The sequence below is a fragment of the Cydia pomonella genome, chromosome 10 (genome assembly GCF_033807575.1).
Source record: "Cydia pomonella isolate Wapato2018A chromosome 10, ilCydPomo1, whole genome shotgun sequence".
Classification (NCBI taxonomy): domain Eukaryota; kingdom Metazoa; phylum Arthropoda; class Insecta; order Lepidoptera; family Tortricidae; genus Cydia; species Cydia pomonella.
The window spans coordinates 12990188-13009394 of NC_084712.1; the positions used below are offsets into that span (position 1 = coordinate 12990188).

The 19207-nt window shown below is 36.4% G+C and overlaps 1 protein-coding gene across 2 annotated transcripts in view; it reads right to left on the bottom strand.

The window, feature by feature from the left end:
• Window positions 1-1604: 1604 nt before the first annotated feature.
• LOC133522129 (putative inorganic phosphate cotransporter) overlaps window positions 1605-19207 on the bottom strand; it is a 74525-nt gene continuing 56922 nt past the window's right edge. For both annotated transcript variants that reach the window (XM_061857352.1, XM_061857353.1), the window contains exons 2-8: window positions 11084-11268; window positions 9999-10238; window positions 9294-9503; window positions 8494-8658; window positions 5223-5439; window positions 4727-4965; window positions 1605-4357 (exon numbers count right to left, since the gene is read on the bottom strand). In XM_061857352.1, coding sequence (XP_061713336.1) covers window positions 4175-4357; window positions 4727-4965; window positions 5223-5439; window positions 8494-8658; window positions 9294-9503; window positions 9999-10238; window positions 11084-11268 — 1439 coding nt within the window. In that variant the 3' untranslated portion in view covers window positions 1605-4174. The remainder of the gene's footprint in view (window positions 4358-4726; window positions 4966-5222; window positions 5440-8493; window positions 8659-9293; window positions 9504-9998; window positions 10239-11083; window positions 11269-19207) is intronic.

Sequence of the window (19207 nt, forward strand, 5' to 3'; positions counted from 1 at the left end):
ACGGCGGCTACAATATCATACCGTACAAATTAATTAAAAGTAAAGAAAAAGTGACTTCGGCATTCGGGGCCAACACATTTCAAAATGTTTGATAAAATAATTTGTGTTACAAACTGACATATTTTTTTGTAAGTTAAAGATAATGATAAAATACTATATATAATAATACTAACTCAACTAAATAGTGTGTTAGAAAGCCATACCTGTTGTATGCTTAATATCATAAAGAGCATAATAAAAATAGTGTATGATTCCATGGCTGCGTGATAAAATTTCTATACGATTCGTATAGCCATAAAATATTTACGATGTAAACGTAGCTTATTCAATTACATATTTATGGGTTCCACATTTCTGAGAAAAAGTGACCGACAATACTATGAATAGGTAAAAGCCGTGTTTAGGGTTTGCAAGACTGATCTGAAATGTATGGGTGGAATCAGTGTTGGGCAAAAATCAATTCGAATAAGAATAAGAATAAAAACAGAAATTTTATTCTTATTCCGACACAATGGAATAAGAATAAATCCATCCCTTTTTATTTTAAAATAACATGAAATGGAATAAATCATGCAATTTTTATTTACAAAGAATAAAAGACGGAATAATTATTCCAGAAATGGAGTTATTCTAAATAAGATTTTAGTGGAATAACATGTTATTTAGAATTAGAATGAAGTTTGAAGTTATCGTTAGGTAAATCTTGCGAGTCGATTTACTACCACTTCCTGACGTTCGATTTGGCTCAAATTTCGTATACTTGAGTTGAGTATCTGGTGGACTTGGTAACTGTGCAATATTATGGTGCCATGAAGCTGGTCTGATGATGGAGCCAGCAGGTGGCCAAAGTAACTCCTAAAGTAAACAAAATAAAGACACCGTGTTTCGGCTCATTCGATGTTTCTTGGCAAGCACTTTGATGTTTTATGGTTTTACTGAACACCTGCGGCTGGCCGCTCTTCAAAAGATCTTTGAGCATGTTATTTTTTCTTTTATTAAACGGCATAATTATATGAAGATATTTTAAATATCAGGTATTTAACAAGACCATTACAAAGTCAGTAATAAAAGTTAGGTGGCAACAAGGACACTAAACGCATCGAAGTTAATTTAGAAACATGAAAATATATCCAGTCATCATGCGTTCATCCGTAGTCCATCCAAACTATACCTACCTACTTTCATACATGACATACCAGCTACATCGGCTTTATTAAGAAGAAATTTTACGTTACAATTCTTATTCATGGAATATTATTTCTAATAAAAAATCGTGATTTTTGTATTTGAATAAGAATAATTTATTTCCATTCAATTTCCTCACGGAAGAATTATTGCAGACGGAATTATTTGAAATAATTTTAACGAGAATAAAATCAACGTGATTTTATTCTTACAAATTCTTATTCCAATCATGATTTTATTCTTGAATGCCCAACACTGGGTAGAATCGTGGATCCAGATAATTTTATACATTTCGGATGCGGATTGCAAACCCTAGCCGTGTTATTATAAAGCTAAAATTTTAGTTCTCTATTTAGTTCTTTATTACTTACCTATTTAATAGACAATGCAATTACTTACATCAATAAAACTTCAATAAATTCAAGCAATGTTTTTATTTAACAGATTAATCTTGATATTGTACTTTTGCCTTGTCCTTTTTGTTCGAATATCTCACTCATCCGTTTATAATAATACCTATAGAATGGCACAAATGCACTTTGAGGGCAATTAAAAAAAAATACCTTACCCAAATATGTTCACAGCCCTAGTGATAAATTTTCTTAAGTACCTATGTAAACAAAACCATTGGCAGGTAGGTACATACATACATAATTTAAAAGTGCCTTTGTTAAATTAAAACATATTCAAATCCGAATTGTTATTATAATTCAAAACAGATCTTCCATGTACATTCTGCAACATGCACCCTTGCATGCCTGCATAAAGGGGGTTACGGTTACATGTACACGTTCATAATACTTGTTTTTTTACACATATACATATTTATACTCTTAAGAAATATTTTATAACAGTCATAATTAAGATAACTTAGTTCATATTTACAACAATTAGGAAAGAAACACTTAATACTATAATTCTAAATACTTCATATATGAGTTATGAAACAGGTGGATGTTAACTTACTTCTATTTATTGCAGAATATAATGTGTAGTTGTTTGTGCAACAAGAGAGCAAATATGGTTTTGGGTGCGAGAGCTAATTTCAAGTCCCGATCAAGTGAAACATTATTTAACAGATTCACAAGCGTAGCGAGAAACTCAGTCACAAAGTTCTATTAATTCTGTTCTCCTTTGGTACAGTCAGCGTCAAATACTTCGTAGCAGTCAAAGTAGCCAAATAGTTCGGTACACCATATATTTAGTATGGTGTACCGAACTATTTGGCCACTTTGACTGCTACGAAGTATTTGACGCTGACTGTACCAAACAATTTTTGAACACGGCATTTTTAATAGGATTTGCAAATTTATACAATCTTAAAAATACCGTGCACTATTAAATCAAATCGCGTGAGATAAAATTGTTTTCAAAACTACGCATAGTAAGAAAAGCCGGTTTTTAATTGTTTAGTATTTGCTATTAGCAAATAACCTATGATTTTCAAGCTGCTGAGGTGAAAATAAAATAACGTTACCAAGATCATCATTCTGTTCTACTTAATGACGGTACGAATTCTTTGTGCTTTAAATATTTTAATTATAAACACGTAACTATATTTATTTGTTCAGATTTTTCCTTTAAGAAAGAAAGGGACTAAGGTCTCCCTCGAGTAATTTTTCTAGACACGTTTTTTTGAGGCGAGAGTGCAGATTACTTTCGTGTATGTCTCTGGCCAAAGAGACTTGATTGTATCTTTGCTCTGGCCAGTATACAGTTTACGCAGTATACAATAGATGGCGCTGTTTTGTTTAACGAGACCGTTCGTTCGGAACTGTACGCATGGGCTTATCAGTTATCATCTTTAGATCTATGACAAGATCAGTGACATATTTTCGAAATTAATATTAGCATTACAATGCTTTGTGCATTCGCTAAGGTACGTATCTAAAACAATATAGGTAGTATCTCTAATTTATGATATTTTTCCCGTTAAATGCTATGCCTACAAGCAGAACTATTCTTGTTTTCAGCGCTGTTGCTTTCCTTGGCTACTCACGCGTAGTCTGAAACCCGAATTTATATTTAGGCGTTATGAATGAATGAATATTTTATTTTTCATGTAACACACATTCATTATGATGCATTCTGTATTTTTAACCAGAAATGTCACCATTAATAGGTATTTATTTATTTATATTAGAGCCGTTTAAATATTTTTAATTTGATATTTTGAATGTCTCTACTTTAAATTACTATCACACTACACTGGCTGTGGGCTTAGAGAAATTCCCTAATTAACCTAATGTATCATTAAACGCTATATTTCCCTATTACCTAGGTAGTAATCATTAATTAAGTGGACGATATACGTATAATGCTTAATCACATAATCAGCTGATTTGTTTTTGTTTTAAATGTTCACGCGTTTGTCAATTCCCTCTCCAAGAAGCTACTTTAGCTAAAGCCTTGAAATTGTCAATTCATGTAAAAAAATCTTATAAAAGTTAATTTAAATAAGTACTATAATACTAGGTATACGTAAACGCTCTGTACATAAGTTCACACAACACACATACTCAATCACTCCCCAGGGCCTAGTTTGAATGTCGGTTTTCTAGAAAAGTAATTGACCGACATTTCAATAGCTGCTAATGTTCTCCATTAATCTTATTTTTACTCGATTGTTACGTCACTATTTTGTATTCTTATGCACATTCACACTTCAACTGTCCGTCACTTTTTTCGATGACAAGTGATAATATAATATTTTTCTCACTTTTTTATCAACGGGGGCCCATTTCTCGAACGGTATTAGACTAATACCGTCAGGTGACAACCAAAACGTACTAATTACCACCACAAGTTTATAGCCATAGTGAACCGTATTAATAACTTCCTTATGATTGATTTTAGTTCAATTATTTTTTAGTAATTAGTGAGTTTGGTTGTCATCTGACGATATTATTAGTCTATGAACTGTCAAATCGTTGCCATGGCAACACTAATAATATTCAAATCAATTCCCTCGTATTCGTGCAACCCACAGTTACAATTTGATCTCCGCGTTGACGGATCGCGTCATCTCAGCCTCCTGCTGCTTCCGAGGGTCCTGAGCGGTGGTGTTCCACCACTGCTCGTCGCCGGAGGCCCACGCCACAAACACCAGGTTTGTCACGATAAACACGGCGAGGGTTATCCAGAATACGAGGCGCCACTGCACTAAGGTGCTCTGAAAAAAAAGTATTTTTTATAGTGAAGGCAATCGGTGATTTTATTTCGATTTCAATGTCCATAGCTCTGAGCCTAAAGTAGGTATACAAAATTATGTATTCGATCAACTACAAAGCAGCACTGATCTACGAGGATTCAAACGGTAAAACGAATGTACAGTCAGCTACAGAGATATTTGATTTCCCTGTAAACAATATTGTATGTTGTATCTGTGCATCTGGCTACATGAAAAAACAAGTAAGTAGGTAAGTAATTAGGTATATAACTTGACAGGGAAAAAAATACTTGGGATATTTCAGACCAGTCAAGGAGTTTGTTTTATATCAATTGTCATTTTCATCAATTGTCATGATGACACGGTACTCACATCAGGCGTGAGTAACCCCACTAAATACGGAGCAATGATGCCTGTGATCGCCCCGATGCCATTCACAATCGCCATAATGGTGCCCGCGTAGTTGGAGCTGAGGTCCAGAGCGTTAACCTTCATGCCAGGATAGAAGGCCCCCATAAGGGCCATGGAGGCAGTGAACAGGATCACCACGGTCGTCGTGTCGCAGCCGGAGTACGAGGCTAAGATCATGCAGATTCCTGGGCCCACTGATGCTGTAAATTACCAGTAATCAATGAATACGGGTTCAAAGTTAAGGATTGTATCATTAGAAAGAACAAGTCAGAATCTGCTGTAACTGTTGCATTAACAGTTGACCCTTAGATACAAAGAACGTCTCACGACAACGATGGCCATTTTTCAATCATTCATCGATGATTGATGATCATTAAGATATGTTTGCATTGCTTGAAGACCTAGTATTCGGGTTGAAAACTTCATCTTAGATAATTGAACCTTGAAGAGTTCTCACCTATCGTTGTAAATGTTTTCCTGGCATTAGTAACCGTCATCCAGTTGCGCTTGACGATCTTGTCGCACATCCAGCCGAACACAATGGAGCATATCCACATGACCGCGTACGGGAGCGCCGCCAGCGTCCCTGTGCGGTGAATGTCGAACTTCAACACGCCGGTCATGTATTTGGGCAGGTCCGTCACCATTGTGAAGTAGCCGTAGTCGTGGCCGATCTGCAACATAAGGACGTCTGATAGAGTCAACTAAGGGTGGACTTTCATGTTTGTACGTTACAGATGTTTGTTTAACGACATTATGATTATTATAGCTACATTTTACGGGGTGGTATGGATGGAAATACTGAAATAGCCGAGTTTACGGGAAGGGCTAAGGAGAGCAACTCCCGAACGACATTAGGTATAAGTGGTATAACATAATTAAAATGTAATTAGATATATTGCTATAATAGTGTTATAGCATACGTTCAACTGCCATTATAATCTGTATGAAATGCTCAATTTAGTGTTATATTAGTACTCGTATATTGTAAAGTACTTATTTGGACAGGATGATGTATTGAGACAACGAGTGCATTGCTAAGACCGTTTATTCATAATCTCCCCTACCCACATATCATACATAAGTCTACCCACAACCCCTTTCTTTTCAATAAACAAAATAGCGTAAGTATACTAGTTTCTATAACACAATATTTAAAAAATAAACATCTTTTATGTACTTAGGTACTTAAGTTAATGTTGTGAGTGTATATATATTTTTGAAATAACAGTAGCCTTCTTATACTAAGTACTATTGTTTTATAATGAACCATTTTTAGGGTTCCGTAGCCAAATGACAAAAAACGGAACCCTTATAGATTCGTCATGTCCGTCTGTCTGTCCGATTATGTCACAGCCACTTTTTTCCGAAACTATACTGAGCTATACTGTTCAAACTTTGTAAGTGGATGTATTCTATGAACCGCATGAAGATGTTCACACAAAAATAGAAAAAAAACAAAAAAATTTGGGGGTTCTCCATACTTAGAACTGAAACTCAAAAAATCTTTTTTCATTAAGCCCATACGTGTGGGGTATCTATGGATAGGTCTTCAAAAATGATATTTAGGTTTCCAATATATTTTTTTTCTAAACTGAATAGTTTGTGCGAGAGACACTTCCAAAGTGAAAAAAATTGTGTCCCCCCCCCCCTGTAACTTCTAAAATAACAGAATGAAAAATTTAAAAAAATATATCATATACATTACCATGCAAACTTCCACCGAAAATTGGTTTGAACGAGATCTAGTGAGTAGTTTTTTTTAATACGTCATAAAATTTGAAAAAAAAAAATTTTTCATCAAACTCATACGTGTGGGGTATCCATGGATAGGTCTTCAAAAATGATTTTTTTTTTTTATGGTAGAGGAGGCAAACGAGCAGACGGATCACCTGATGGTAAGCGATTACCGCCGCCCATGGACACCTGCAACACCAGAGGGGTTGTAAGTGCGTTGCCGGCCTTTAAGATGGGAGTACGCTCTTTTCTTGAAGGTTTGAAGGTCGTATCGGTCCGGAAATACCGCAGGCGACAGTTCATTCCACAGTTTAGCTGTGCGAGGCAGAAAGTTCCTGGAAAAACGCACAGTTGAGGACTGCCAACCATCTAAGTGGTGAGGATGGAAATGTTGTCGCGTAGGGCGATGGCGAAAAGAAGCGGCAGGGATTAATCCGAACAATTCCTCGGAGCACTCCCCGTTGTACATGCGATAGAAAATGCAGAGCGAGGCCACATCTCTACGCAGCGCCAAGGAGTCAAGCCGATCCGAAATGCACTGGCAGTCGACAATTCGAGTCGCTCTTCGTTGGATGCGGTCCAGAGGGAGAAGCTGGTACTGGGGTGCCCCTGCCCATAGATGAGAACAGTATTCCATGTGCGGGCGCACCTGCGCCTTATAAAGCTGTAGGCGTTGGGCCGGTGTGAAATACTGTCTCGATCTGTTGAGCACACCGAGCTTTTTTGAGGCTAATTTAGCCTTACCCTCTAGATGGCCGCGGAACTGGACTTCACTCGAGATGTCGACGCCAAGGATTCCGATACCGGGTGTGGCAGTCAGGGCAGTGCTCTCAAAACGAGGTGATACGACAAACTCTAACTTTTTTGCGGTAAATTTAGGTTACTAATATTATTTTTTTCTAAACTGAATAGTTTGCGCGAGAGACACTTCCAAAGTGAAAAAATGTGTGTCCCTCCCCCCCCCCCCTCTAACTTCTAAAATAACAGAATGAAAAATCTAAAAAAAATATATGATATACATTACTATGCAAACTTCCACCGAAAATTGGTTTGAACGAGATCTAGTAAGTAGTTTTTTTAAAAGTCATAAAATAAAAATTTTTTTTTTTCATCAAACCCATACGTGTGGGGTATCTACGGATAGGTCTTCAAAAATGATATTGAGGTTTCTAATATCATTTTTTTCTAAACTGAATAGTTTGCGCGAGAGACACTTCCAAGGTGCTAAAATGTGTGTCCAAAGTGGTAAAATGTTGAACAAGATCTAGTAAGTAGATTTTTTTTAATACGTCATAAATGGTACGGAACCCTTCATGCGCGAGTCTGACTCGCACTTGGCCGATTTTTTTACTTCATTGATTAGAGAGAACATTGTCGTAATGATTTTTATATACTTCCTTATTGATCTAACATTTACTTTTTACTTACGGTAATTATAAGTATAATTTTTTTTTATCATGCAGGTGCAACAAGAACAGGTTCATTAATGAAAAAAAAAATGATAATAATGTATGCATGCAAGATACATTTGCAGATTTTTTGTTGGTAGGAAATATTTATCAAAACGTTCTAATCTATATCTACTTATATTGAAATAATTCTATTGACCTAGTCACCTAACAGCTATGCAAATGTGTGTTGCTTCCTTATCATGAGAAATATTACTTTCCTACACCATCCATTTACATAATGATAATTTTACCCATATAATAAATGCACATATATTGGTATAATTAATGGCCTACCAAGAATTGCAAAAGTTTAATGTCAAAATTGAAGTAACATGTAGTGTTCCTATCTATTTGGTCAGGTGTAAATGTTAACTATACAATACATATCGTGTAGTTACAACAATTGATCAAATCGAGACTACACTTCTTACTTTAAAAGATGCCACTGGTTGAGATAAATAGGAGGTAAAGCGCATGAATAGTCTTAACTAAAGACTATTCTAGAGTAAGTAGTTGAAGTTGACCTGATTGTTAACTCACCTGGGCACAGACAAGGGCCCACAATGGCACAGACATGAAGATTGCCTTCCACGGGATGGCCGAAGGCTGACTGTTTCGGTGGCTGCCCAGCGCCTCCTCCAGATATTTCTTCTCCTTATCGGAAATGAAGGGGTGGGACTCGGGGTCGTTGTAACAGAGCACTGACTGTAAAAAAATGTACATATTAAGTTATTAACTAACAATTTTCCTTCGCTTATGATAATTCTTTATGTATGTATTCAAGAGATAGACAATACTCAAGTAGTCGTGTGGTCGGGCTACATGAATTCATACCAAAACTATAAGACAACGCAACAGCGAAGGTGTTTTGCGACACGTGAATTTACGCAGTCGTCTTACAACGTCACAACTGAGTACTAAGGAAGTAGCATCTTGTGACATCTCAATACTCTCAATCAATTTTAACAACACAAAGTAGCACTGTGGCGCTTAGCACACTGGATCCGATTCGCACGTCGCTCCGATGTTTGAGTGAGAAAACGCTATGTGCGTACTACTTATTAAAGCGACATCCCGCTCGCATGTCGATGACGTGCGAATCGGATCCAGTGTGCTAAGCGCCTGTAAGTAATATAAGAAGGCTATTTTTATTCATCAAAAAAGCAAACAATATACTTTTTATAAACACAGATCTCTCGGTATGGTACTTCCTATTACTAGCAATCCGCTGTTATAAGAGGTAGGTACCTAATAGTGCACCTCATAATTTTCTTGCCCATTGTATTGCTCACGTTTCCGTACCTACTTCTTAGAAGTACTAGTAAGTAGTTTCTTCTTACCCATAGAATAAACCACAGGATGCTAACAGCACCGAAGAGGTAGAACACCGATTGCCAGTCGCCAGTTTCCTTCATAATGAGCCCGGAAAGGTAAGTGCCGGCAATGTTGCCGATCTGCGCCCCTCCGAACACTAGTGAGCCCATCCGGCCCCGCTCGGTGATTGGGGCCCAGCGAGCCAGCATGGCGTTTAATGCTGGGAATGTGGTACCCTGAAAAGGCCAAACCTTTTAATAATAATAATAAAATGCTTTATTGCACACTACAAAAAAAATATGGTACAAACTATGTAAAGGTATAAATATGTAGGTAACAACAGGCGGACTTATCGCTAAACAGCGATCTCTTCCAGACAACCCCTTCCTTCCTTCCTTCCTTCCTTTTATTATAATCCAAGACGTATTATGAATTTATGATCGTAAAATGATCTATTAGGTATCTTAATATTGTTCGTGGGAATTCTTATTTTTCCGGCAATGATCAAGGTATCGTGGGTCTTAAACTTAATCTAAAATCAAAGTTTAAGGAATCGCGTGGTAAAATGTTTTACAGTATAGTGGGCACGTACGCCTCCACGCGGGAACCTCTATAAGTTCACCTTCTCTTTTTTGTTCTGGTGCACTCTTCGGAGTCTTCGATTGTTTGTAGGTGAATATTACAGTGCTTAAAACAAGCAAGTGAGCAATAATAATAATAAAAAATCTCACCTCTCCCAGTCCTTCCAGTACTCTGAGTACAATAAGTCCAGTGGCGCCCCCCATGCTGACCGCCCATGGCGTCAGCAAGGTGAACACGGCCGTGCTCAGCACTCCGAAGCCCAGCGAGTACTTGCCGCCGAACCTCTCGGCCAGCATGCCCCCAGGCAAGTGCGTCACTATGTAGCCGTAGTAGAACGCGCTGAGTATTATTCCTTGGGTTTCTTCGTTCCAGTCAAAACCAGATAAATCCTGAAAAGATAAATCATGTTTTATGCCTAGTGTTCTATTTATAATCTTTTCAGCCGGAAGATTACTGAGGTAATTTCTCAATTATCTTACTTACCGCATTTTGTTCATCAATTAACCTAATATAACAATTACCTACCTGAAGATCTAAAATTTGACCCGTTATCATTAAAATAATTGTTTTAGCATTTTGCAGTCCTTGCTATATTGGCCAATTATGACTCATAAAATGGGTAGTAATTAAAGTTACGGAACTATTAACCTATTTAATATATGTGAAGATGTTATAGGTAGGTATCTAATATCTACTATAAAGGTAATTAACAATCGATGACCGTAATGTTATGTCTCCGGTTCACAGACGCCCATAGCTCATTTAACAATGACACACCTAAATAGGCATGTAAGGTAATTGAGTGAGTAACCTAATATTGATCTATGTAGCGCATTGCTCTTTTCTTGCGTCTTCGATCTCGATTTTCGATCGTACATCAGCGGTGGTTTTATACAGGATACCGTCGCCGCTTATTAGAGATTGTGACAATAGGTACTACTTACACATTAAGATCCCCCGTGGTTACCGACGCGACACACCCATGCGTGATGGTGATGTTAAGGCACATCACGGTATACATTCGTATAAGGAACTCACCGATGCCGCAATCACACTCCGTATTCTACCACCAATTCGTACTTATTAGAGTCTGGCATTGTTTTCTCACAGCGCACGGAAGCAGCCCACCAAAGCATCTGCGTATGTTACGGCGATGATGAAGCATACCCGCAATGGTGTAGCCTAAATGTAGGGATATACGTAATTATTACAGACTAACTTGCCACCTACTCACATTAGGATCGGCGGTGGTTTCCTCAATCTCAGCTGGGCACGAACCCGCATCGTAGCCGGTGGAGGCTGCCTTCCGTCGCACCATTTGAGTGATGGCTATGTTGAGACACACCCGCATGGTGTACGCGTTGGCCACGGCCAGGAAACCCATCACTGCCATCACCCATCGCTGCGGTACGAAGAAAACTGAAAACATTTTTTTGTGATTAAGTGACTTGTTTTCTAAGGTAAGGTTTTAAATGAATCGGGAGTTTACAGAACTAACTGAACGTTTAAAATTTATAATAGATCGCGGGTTAATAGAATATGTCGTCAGTAATCGCCTTCCGGCTGATACTTCGTCAGATGATAGTTTAGATGCTATCATGAATTAAAAAATAGTCAGCCGAATGTATCGCAGTGGAAAGACCGTCAGCTGGTCACATGAACATGTCAAAAATACGCGCCTGACCACTTATGTCCGCAAAGTATGCGTAATGTGTAATCTGTTTATTGAAACACCCGATGTAATGCTACATGCAAACTTCATGATTTTGTTATCACCATCATAAGAAGGTAAAGCGCTTACGTTTTACATGTTCATGCGACCAGCTGACGAGCTTTCCACCGCGATACATATGGCTGACGATTTTTTAAATTTATAATAGCGTCTAAACTGTCATCTGCAAAGTATCAAACGGGAGGCGATGACTAGGTAAATTTTTTTTCGTGGCCAGCCTCCGAAGCTGCCATTCCTCAACCTACCAACGGAGCGGCAGCTGATGTCCACGAGGGTTCATCATACATAGCCGTTAACCACTGTGAGTTATCGTCCGGGAGGCGGTTAGTCATTGAAATCTGTTCCTGGCTCGCGGTCTATAATGGATTAAGACATAAAAGAGGCAACAGTACAAGCCACCATAACCGTAACCATAGAGACTATACATCTCTATTGTACCTATTGTATTAATTATTTATTTTAAGATTATTATAATGTAATGTTTACCCAGGTATTGGCTGTTGTATTTATAAATGTTGTTATGTATTTTTCATGTCACTATATGATGTTACTATAAATGTTGTATTGACTTGTAAAAGAGCCCTTGAGGCCTACTTGCAGAATAAATTTTTGAATTTTGAATTTTTGAATTTTGAAAAAGCACTTACTATGGTATTATGTCAATTGGAACTTCCAAAACTTGAATTACAAGTGAACTCTGTTGAGGTAAAGTGAAGCCTATGCGGTTTTTGGGTAGTAGTCTATTGATTTGATTTTCTATCGACGAATCATTATGTAATCGCTATTGTCGGGCAAGTAACGTGAGCCCGCATGAACGACATCGACACAAGTCGACATTCCTAACTATGCCACTAGTTAGGAATGAGGCTAAACACCCAAAGATTTAGTGCAATGATTCCAAGTGGAAACAAAATGAGTGAAGTCTATGGTTTGTGTTTCTTTGGATTTGGCATATTTACTGACAAGTTTTAAACGATTGCAGCGCCATCTGCGTTTAGCTTTCCGTGTCTTAAAGATTACGTAGGTACCTACAAACCTATAACATAAAACTTTAAAACATATTTTACCTTCTAGAACAAGAATGACCCTCTTTCAGAGCATGAGAAATGAAAACAAACTTGTGCCCTTCGTAAACTAAGACTTATGAATTTTTATTTTACGTCATTTGTAAATACATTGCATTTGCTCGTCTTCATTCTAGTACCTTGTTCATATTCATAGTAGGTACTAGAAAATCAAATAAATAGTTAACCTAGACCGAACTAGGAACGTGGGTAAATAATATATGTCGGATCCGTAAAAACTAAAAACATTCCTAGTAGCCAATTTGAAACGAATTAAAGACTCTTTGCCTGTTGAGACTTGACTTACATTAACCTAGTATGCACTTATTTAGGAATAACCTAGTGTTTACTGGCTCAAGGATACTTTTTATGATAGCTATTGGCTAATTCGAAGACCTTGGTAAAATATTGCAACATTACTACCTTCTAGGTATAATGAAAAGTACCGTTTTAAAGCCATTTAAGCGACAAATCGAAACAATACTCTAAAAGACCTTGTGTTTACTGTACGTAGTTTTACTATTTCGCAATTCTTGTAATAAGCAGCATAGATAATCACTAGAAAGCTACTGTAGGACTTGACAAAAACTAAGTATCATTAGTTTAACTGCGAATTAAATCAAATCACTAACATTATATACGTTGTTATTAAGTGATTGTATATGAGAATTTAGATCGAAATTGTAACCTTCAAATAAGACTTCCACGTTACGTCTTCCTGTTGTAAAATGTACATAATTATGTTTCTGACTGGAGGTAATTTATCTATTCATTATTAGCATTCGTTTTAACTACAATTACACTTGAGGTTTTAATAGATCTGCATTTAATCGTTTATTTAGTCTCGTCCAATGACTTTTGATATTTAAATCCTTGTTTCAAAACGAAACTTGCATTATCTGTATAAATGACTTCCGTATGACGTCAAGTTAGTTTTACACGATGAAATATTTGTGTCATGCCCTTATCATACTTTGTAGTGACTCAAACAAGAATGCATTCAGCAAACATTTGGTCAAGTGTGCACACATAAAGGAATCCGTGACAGTTAAAGCACTCTGGTGGAAAGACCTGAGTGTAATTTTTATTGTTAAGAGCATTCATAAAGTCAAGCCATTGCCATCAGTAGAAAAAAGTGGCAAATCTAAAAACGTAGGCGCAAAGGGTAATCGTCCCATAGAGAATTTGAATTTCGCGCTTTTTTGTACTGACAAAGTTTTTTAACATGATGAAATATGGCAATTTTAACATTCTAAACGTTTGCTAATAATAAATTGTATCCTAATATAGCCTGACCAGTAATATATGATCACGCGCCATATTGCGGAATTTCATTGGAACTAAATTTTTCATACTAAACTGAACTGTCAACCTATACATGAGAATAACAGCGCCCTCTTGACAATAATCATATATTTCTGGTCGGGCTTTTAATTTCAATAGATGTACGAGTATGCCTAGACAGATATCACTTATGCTTTACTTTGAATATAGAAACTTCTTTTTAATAATCGGTTAAAATTATGTGTTACGGTCTAGTGACTGAAAAGGCCGTAGTCTGCACTTATAAATATAGCGTACAGTAGCCTAATACGAGGATCTCGTCCAATCCGTTAGCATTTGCTCATCTGGTATGTAGTTATTAACTTATATTGATATATAATCAACTTAGATAAACATCGATCCAGTATAACTTGTAAGTATGGCAATTAATGTAGATAGTATAGGAATTGTAGATACACTGATTGTATTTAGAGTTGCATTAAGTAAATGTTTACCTTCGTTTTGCTTCCGTAGCGTAGATACGTCTCGTTTTTATAAGAAAGCGATTAACCCCTTAATGGACCTGATTAAAAAAATCCACGATTTAAGCCGAATCGTCACTTTATAGCCTGAAACCCGATTCTGATTTAATAATTTGTTACGGGTTTAATCTTGTTTTGATATAACCTTGGAGGTCACTCTCGCAGATTGGTGCATGGGAAATGAAATAAAAGTTGAGAGGCGCACCAATCACCAAGACCAAGACGATGGTCAAGATCGTATCAAAATCATTGTTTGTTTGATTGTTTCAACAATAAGGTGTTTAATGTGGCCATTTTTGCTTTACAATATTGGATTTATCCCTAAAAATTAAATTTAAATTATTTTTGAAATCAATCTTCCTCGCGTTGTCCCGGCATTTTGCCACGGCTCATGGGAGCCTGGGGTCCGCTTGGCAACTAATCCTGAGAATTGGCGTAGGCACTAGTTTTTACCAAAGTGACTGCTATCTGACCTTCCAACCCAGTGGGTAAACTAGGCCTTATTGGGATTAGTCCGGTTTCCTGACGATGTCTGATGAATCAAATTATATTTCGTAAATAAGTTCCGATAAACTCATTGGTACGAGCCGGGGTTTGAACCCGCGACCTCCGGATTGCAAGTCACACGCTCTTACCGCTAGGCCACCAGCTCTTTTTTGACGTCAATGCAGAAATAAAACAGTTTCCTCCTTGTTGTTATTTCCCTCAAAAATCAAATTACCATTGTGGTACGACAACCTACAACTGCAATCAACTCTTTAAACTGCATTCCACAGAAATAACAGTACAATCAATTTCATATACTGTTTAATTCACGACATGCGAAAGATAATAACTCAATTTACGAGTCATATTGTGTTGACAATGGTTGACACGTGTTTTTTTCAGAAGCCTATTTACACGCCACCGTGTCAACGCGTAAGTGTAGCCGAGACACGACTAATCACACTGATCCTCGAACAATGACCACGGATACGTGGAATCAAAGGGCGTATGTGTAATTGTTGTCGCTCCTCTGTGAAGCGAACCGTGAAGGGTTTAACAATGACTGGAGTATCTGGACGGAACTAGATTTTTATAGGAGGCGCTAACAATCGATCTGATAGCCTGTCGAGTTTACTTCAGATTTTTTGTAAAAGAAAGAGGTGCATGATTTGACTGATTTCTTGGTAATGTTTTTCTTTTGTGTGTTACGACCTCGGACGACAAATGCCTGCAAATGTCTCAACACAACTCATTACCAGCACCCCATTGACTAGGAAATTGAAGAGTTATTTTTTATGGCCAATATACTTTCGTGATCTCAGTTATTTAAATAATCTTTTGTGATGAAAATAATTAGGAACACTAGCTACTAGATGAGAAATTAGCGAGGTATTTGAACTAAGTATTTAGTCCATAATTTCAGATTAAGATCTTTTAAAGATACCCAATTGTTAATGATAAAAACTATTACAATGGGAATAATGAATGAATACCCGTTGCCAAGTTCATCTTATCGATTACAAAAGGAAAATAGAATTTAAAATTGCCGTCGCGTGCTTATAGTTAATAAACTACTACCTATTTTACCAATGATAAATAATATTGTATAAAATGTTTGCAGTAATTGGTAATAAATATAGGCATTTGTTAGTAATACCTGTGTTACTGTCGTAATACATTTGATCTGCTATACCCTATATACCCTATACAACTATTAAAAAATTAGAATGCTACATACCTACAGAAGGTTACGGGAAAACCCCTTAGGTACTTCTTACTCTTCTTTTTACTTCGGTAAGTCAGCAGGAACCATGTAGCAGAAATAGTAGGTAGGTACCTACTAGAATGACATTACATCTCAACTTTTACTTATATACAAGAGGACTCAGATGTCTTCGTAGCTGAGCATTTATCAACGTTTCATTAGTTTTTTTAGGAACACAACATTTTACTTCTTGGTGCACTAAAGAATATTCATATCAGTTACTTTAATTATTCATATGTATAGGTGGATGAATAATTTGAATTGTAAAAAATTTTACATACTCAGAAATGTAATTAGTCTTAATTTTAATTTATCCAAAGTTGTTACCAAAATTACATGTAGTAAAATCTGGGTAATTTTGGTAACACAACGGCACCTACATATATTATCATGCAACAGTTTACTTAACGTCCACTTAGAAAAGTTCTCACTGCGATATCCGCGGTCGTCGCCTCAACAACACTTAAGTAATTATCGGTGTTAACTCGGTGTTTCTATTGACACACTAATTGTTAATCACCTCTCCGCCTGACTTGAATAAACGATACGTAACTCAGACATGCACTTTCCAACGCAGCGTGTTTTAGAGATTCTGCTTCTAGGCCTTCGTCTTTACGCATGGATATGCTTGTGAAAACAAGAACTTCTAAAATAAGCATTTTTTTTTTTTTTTTTTTTAATTTATTTATTTAAGGTCGCTCAAACAGCTAAGGTCATTAGCGACCACTATAAATATACAATTATATCAAATCAAGTCATAATAGTTAACTAGTTTAAGAAATTTAACAGTACATTCTGAGGCAATCAAACAATCTTTTAAACATTTGGGCAGGTTAACAACTAATCTTTCTGTATTATACGTCGGGCAATCAATTAACAAGTGTTTGATAGATATATCACTATTACACCTTAAGCACTTCCTTTTAGTTTCCTTGGTTATAAGATATAAATGAGTCACATTGCAATGTCCTATTCTTAATCTATTCATATCCACCTGATCCCTTCTATTATTTACATATAATGTACTCTTTTGGAAAACTGATTTCCTTATCTCAAATAAGGCGCTATTGTTATTATTTACCCAATGGCTGATCCATAATCTTTTAATATTTAATTTAAGGAATTTTTTGAGGTCCTGGTGGTTAGAAGTAGTGTAATTGCATTGTTCATTCCTCAAGGCCTCTTTAGCAGCGGTATCGGCCCTTTCATTTCCAGGAATACCTTGATGACTAGGTATCCAGAATAATTCCACAACGAATTGCTTATCTATTAGGTTAAGTAGGTTTTCTCGTATTAAATTTATCAAAGGATCTTTGTTACTAATATTTGAAAGTGCCTTTAGTGTTGACATTGAATCAGAAAAAATTATGTGTTTTTTAACACTCGAGTTTTCGTTTATTACTTCTAGGCATTTAAGGATAGCAACTGCTTCGCATGTGAATATAGATGTATAGTTTTGTAATCTGTACTTATAACTACCGTTCATTGTTACGATCGCGCAACCGGTTCTACCCTCACAGACGGAACCATCGGTATAGTAGAACATAAAATCTGGGTAGTTATTTTTAATTTCATAAAAAAGGTTCCTATATATAAAGTTAGGAGTAGAATCTCTGGGGTTCTTGTTGGCCAGTTCCAGGTTAATTTTGAGTACGTTATTTTTCCATGGAGGGTACGTAGATGGTTTACTCAGAAATACAGTAGGTAATTCAAATTTAATTTCATTTAGATAATTTTTAATTCTGAGTCTTAAGGGGACGGGAAGCGATGGTTGTAGGCTGTATTCAATATCAGATGGTAATGATTTTTTCGACAGAAACGATTTGTTATTATTAGTTAACTGGTTGATGGCATATGAAATGCACAATTCCTTTCTTCGAAACTCTAGGGGCATTTCGTCTGCCTCCACAAGGATACTGTTTACTGGGCTAGTTCTAAAGGCTCCTAGACTTAACCTTAGACAGGTATTATGTGTGCTTTCTAGAAGTCTTAAAATAGTGGGAGAAGCCGAGTCATATATAATTGATCCATAATCGATCTTTTGTCTAATTAATGCTTTGTAGGTATTTTTAATGCATGTACTATCGGAACCCCATTTATTGGATGATAAAATTTTAACAATATTCATTCGGTTATAGCACTCGGACTTTAACTTTTTTATGTGACTTACCCAATTCATTTTTGGATCAAAGGTTAAGCCTAAAATTTTTAAATTGTTAACTTGTTTAATTTTATGATTGTTAATAGTTAGGTTAATCGTACCTTTGATGTTTCTTTTTGAAAGGATCATGAGTTCGGTTTTTGTAACTGAGAATTTAAACCCAGTATGTTTACACCATTCACTAAGTTTATCTAAGGTATTTTGTAAAAGTTTTTCGGTAGGTTTAATATTATTACCGCTACATAATATTGTCAGATCATCTGCGAACAAACACCCCTTTACGGGTCGCTCTATTACATCTAGAACATTATTAATCGATATCAAAAACAGAATAACACTTAAAACGGATCCTTGAGGAAGTCCATTCTCCATACTGAGCGGATCTGAGAATGTATCATCAATTTTTACCCTTATAGTCCTATTAGTTAAAAAATTTACAACAAAGGAAAGGATGTTGCCTTTTATATTAAATTGTTCTAGAAGTGATATAACTCTGTGTTTCCACACCATCTCATATGCTTTTTCTAGATCTAGAGCAACAGCTACCACACTATTTTTGTTTGCAAAAGATGTCAGAATTTCATTTTCTAAAAAAGCTAAATGATCTGAGGTTGACCTAAACTGTCTAAACCCAAATTGATATGGCGATAAAAGTTGATTATGTTCTAGGTACCATCTCAATCTATTACTTACAATTTTCTCAAACAGTTTACATAGATTACAAGTAAGAGATATAGGTCTATAGCTGGTGCTAGTGGTGGGAGGTTTACCTGGTTTTGGGATAGGTATAACAGTAGCTTCTCTCCACTGATCAGGAAATACATGTTTAGACCATATGTAGTTATA